The sequence below is a fragment of the Dendrobium catenatum genome, unplaced genomic scaffold (assembly GCF_001605985.2).
Source record: "Dendrobium catenatum unplaced genomic scaffold, ASM160598v2 fragScaff_scaffold_716, whole genome shotgun sequence".
Lineage (NCBI taxonomy): Eukaryota > Viridiplantae > Streptophyta > Magnoliopsida > Asparagales > Orchidaceae > Dendrobium > Dendrobium catenatum.
The window spans coordinates 25159494-25163303 of NW_021319178.1; the positions used below are offsets into that span (position 1 = coordinate 25159494).

The 3810-nt window shown below is 35.6% G+C and overlaps 2 protein-coding genes across 2 annotated transcripts in view; one reads left to right on the forward strand and one right to left on the reverse strand.

Annotated features, from left to right (window-relative positions):
• The first annotated feature begins 352 nt into the window (after positions 1-352).
• Positions 353-3727, forward strand: LOC114579959. Its single transcript, XM_028696209.1, has 4 exons — positions 353-1464; positions 1652-1698; positions 3235-3276; positions 3364-3727. The coding sequence occupies exons 1-4, from the start codon at positions 1459-1461 to the stop codon at positions 3596-3598; spliced, it is 330 nt and encodes a 109-aa protein (XP_028552042.1). The 5' UTR covers positions 353-1458; the 3' UTR covers positions 3599-3727.
• Positions 3685-3810, reverse strand: part of LOC114579931 — a 709-nt gene continuing 583 nt past the window's right edge. The window contains exon 3 of the mRNA XM_028695987.1: positions 3685-3690. Within this exon, the coding sequence (XP_028551820.1) occupies positions 3685-3690 (6 nt within the window). The remainder of the gene's footprint in view (positions 3691-3810) is intronic.

Here is a 3810-nt window from a genome sequence, read left to right on the forward strand (position 1 = left end):
GTGGGATAAAGGCTTGATGATGTTGTTGTTGTTGTTGTATGGTGAAAGTGAGCAAGCTTTAAATGATATTTTTGATTCAGCAAGGAGAGCTTATATGGTTGTGGTCTTTATTGATGGGCTTGATTCCATTGTTCCATCACGGATGGATGGAGGCGAAGAGTTGTCTCTTAAAATGGTCATAACTTTGCTAAAACTGATGAATGATATTAAAAGATATGATGGAATTCTTGTAATTGATGTTACAAATCAACCTAAGAGTACTGACAGATTTTGAAACATATGAATTTGTTGGTGCTAATTTACCGACAGTTTACTCGCCGCTTTTAACTGGCGGTCAGACCGCCAGTTTTCGGCGATGATTCGACTGCCGGATAAAGCGCCAGTATTCAGTGAATTTTCTGTAGTGTCTATGCAATGAAGCTATAATGATTGTCCTTCATCGCATAGTTGAAATATTGGGAACATATACTCATCTCAATAAGCTTGTGGGCATGTATCAAAGAGGCAAAATCTTCGACCCATGTCTTATGATTTCTACACCTACCTCTTTTTCGATGATGCGCCTCAACGGAGTGAGCTCTTCTGACTCAAGGGTAGTATGATGTAGGAACATCCTAGTTATAGCATACCTTAGGAATAGCTTATCAATTTATTACATGCTTTCTAGATGTTTCTATAGCTAACTTATATATATTACTATTGTAGTAGGATGAGGCATTAATGAATATTATGCTATTTTGGAGCTTGTGAGCTTGTATTGGTTCTTAGTTTTGTAATCCTTCTATCATATTCATTTCTTCTGCCGATTCACTACGTTAAAGGATTTAGCATGACTCGCATCCCCTGCTCTCCCCTCGTCACTATTGGTGAACGCCTTATTAAAACCACCATCTTCAACAAATATTATTGCTTTCTGCACTGGATAATCCATTGCCATGCCTGGAGAGTCTGCTTGGCTTTTCCGATCAATGGAGATCCTTATTCAATTAAAAAAAAAAAAATCACATAAGGTTTGATACAAAGTATATGTTTTGTCCTCCATCAAACATGAGGCAGAATTTGAGGCAATACCACGATTTACAAGGTGGCATGTTATATAATGTTGACCCTATGCTGTGGGACAAAAGCTTGTTGTTGTATGCAAGGCCAATTCTTTTTAAAATATTTTTGGAGGAATTATTTCCTTTAAGTTGAGATCAGACAATGCATCATATTTATCTCAAACAAAAATTCCCATATCAATTTTCTCCATCAGAAATTTAATCAATTTTGAATTAATTACAGTGCTTTATTTTGCTTTTTGCAGGGAGGGTTTGGGCGGGTCACAACATCTTGAAGTTTGACTGCCCTCGGATCAGGGAAGCCTTTGCAGAGATAGGTAGGCCTCCCCCAGAGCCCATTGGAACCATCGATACCTTGCCATTGCTTACCCAAAGGTTTGGAAGGAGGGCTGGAGACATGAAGGTGATACCATTGGCATTAATTTTCTCTCCTTTCACTCTTCATTGCTTAATAATTTCCCTTTGCTTACTGTTTTTCATTATTTTTTTTTGAACTCCACATGCACACGTTTTCTGTTTTACTTTTATGCATTAAACGTGTCGTTGACAAAATTTTTGGTTAATGAAAATTATCTCATCTTCCTTTTCAGATGGCTACATTGGCTAATTATTTTTGTCTTGGACCACAGAAGCACAGGTGATTCCTTCCTCTCTCTTTGCAACTCATGCAAGTATAACTTCCTCTGATTCTCAGCTACACAGCGTGGTCAACATGACAAAGCACATTTGGGAATAATGTGGTGCAACTTTTGTTGCAAACCCATTTTGTTCCAGTAGAATAGAGGTCTTGGAAGACTACATTCTTATTACACACTTCATAATACCACGACTAGATTATATTATGCAGCTACAAATTCTTTTAATGTGGCTATCATTTATTAGGTTAAAAAATGAAAGGTAAACAAACTTGTGAGTGAAACCTAATTTGTAGTTATAAAATTCAAGAGGGATTATTTAATTTTCTTAGATTTATTAGATTTTTAAATTTCTACCGAACAGGCCATATTTATTTATTCTATTATTGTGATGTTTAAAATGCATGTGTAAGGCAATTCAACAACGCCCAGCAAGGATTATCAGTTTCAAGTAATCCCTCATGGTAATACCAGGTTGGCTTTTCACTGGATCACATAATTGGTCCAGACTCCAGTAGTTTGGATTCAAGTAAAACGTTCTTTGTTGATCACTAGAGGTTAACCTTATCTAGTTCTGAATAACAGCACTTTAAATAAAAGGATGCAAGGAAAGGTGTCTCAGTTTGAAGTGACTAATTACTACGTTTGATAAATTTGACTGCTAGAAGGATATAAAAAACTGATGCCAAATTATTTTATCTGTCGGAATGTCCAGTCAAGTTATCATCCCGAAGCATGCAAACAATTGGAATAAATACGATGACTCTAATGATGGAGAATGTTGTTACTGTTATAGTGAGCCTCATTTGTTTCCCAATAAGTTTGGCTTTGCAAAATGAATCCATAATGTTGTCGATCCTGAGCATTAATTGATGTTAAACATGGATATCATAGATGTCTAGGGACATGCAATGTTGATTATCTCCATGTTATGGTCTCACCTCTATCCAGCACATCGCATATATAGGGCCTGAATCGGCCATCAACCACCGCAATCCCTGTGGTTGAAGGTCCTCTTGCAGAAGGAAGTGGCTATGGCTGCTATATATGCGTGCATGCCACTCTTATTCTAGTATTACAAGTTCAAATGCACCGTAACTATTTTTTCATTAGTGGTTGCACCATTGGAGAACGGAAGGAAGCCAACTTTCTTCAGAATCATTATCATCGTGTTCATCATTAGCCTTATCCAACTGTTTGGGCATTAATATTTTTTTTTTCAATTCATTCCTATCGGGTGATGTTTGAGATAATAGATCTTACTCCTTCATGGTCAACTGACTTTAATTTTATCTGCTTGTCTAACAAGTATATTTTTTTATCATTTAGTGTGTCAGTTTAAATCATCTAAGCCTATTTTCAATTATCTTCAATAGATGCTACTTCAAATATTTATATAAATATAATCATTTCTTAAAATTTTAACCTTCTTATTTCTGTCACATTTAACTTAGATGATAATGACTTCTTTCCTATCCAAGTTTCAAATCCATATAACGTCATTGACCTAATTGCAGTTTTATAAAATTTATCTTTAGGGGCTATTTGGCATTTGGATTTATGCAGGATTTGAGCAACTGGTAAATCTCATGGCGGAATAAATCCTCCAGTTCTCTTTTTGTTGTAAATCCGGATTTACTAAATCATGGAGTTTGCTGGATTTATAGGATTTGGCCGAAAAAGTGTGCGAAAGGGAGAAAGAAGATTACCTTCACAACAAGCAAGCTCGCGTCGTTACTTACGATCCAACTAGAAGAATGTCGTCGAAATGTCTTGACTTCCGATCTGACAAGGAGGGAACATCGTCGAAAGAGTCAAATAAGTGACTCATTGGATCAAAGTCGAACAACAACGAAGAAAGGAGCCAAAGAAGTGACTTGTGCAAAACTCTACCTCACGTGAAAGCAATGAAGGCGAACACCAAAGACGAAATATAGAAGAGGAAAGAGCAAACCCTATATGCCTCCTAAGATTGGGAAGAAATTAAATTAATTCTTAAATGATAAGAGCTAAGTATTATAAAAAAAATAAAAAAAGAAGAAAAAAATTAAATTAATTTTTTAATTAGAAATTAATCTATTTAATATATTTAATATAATTTGAAATATAAATAA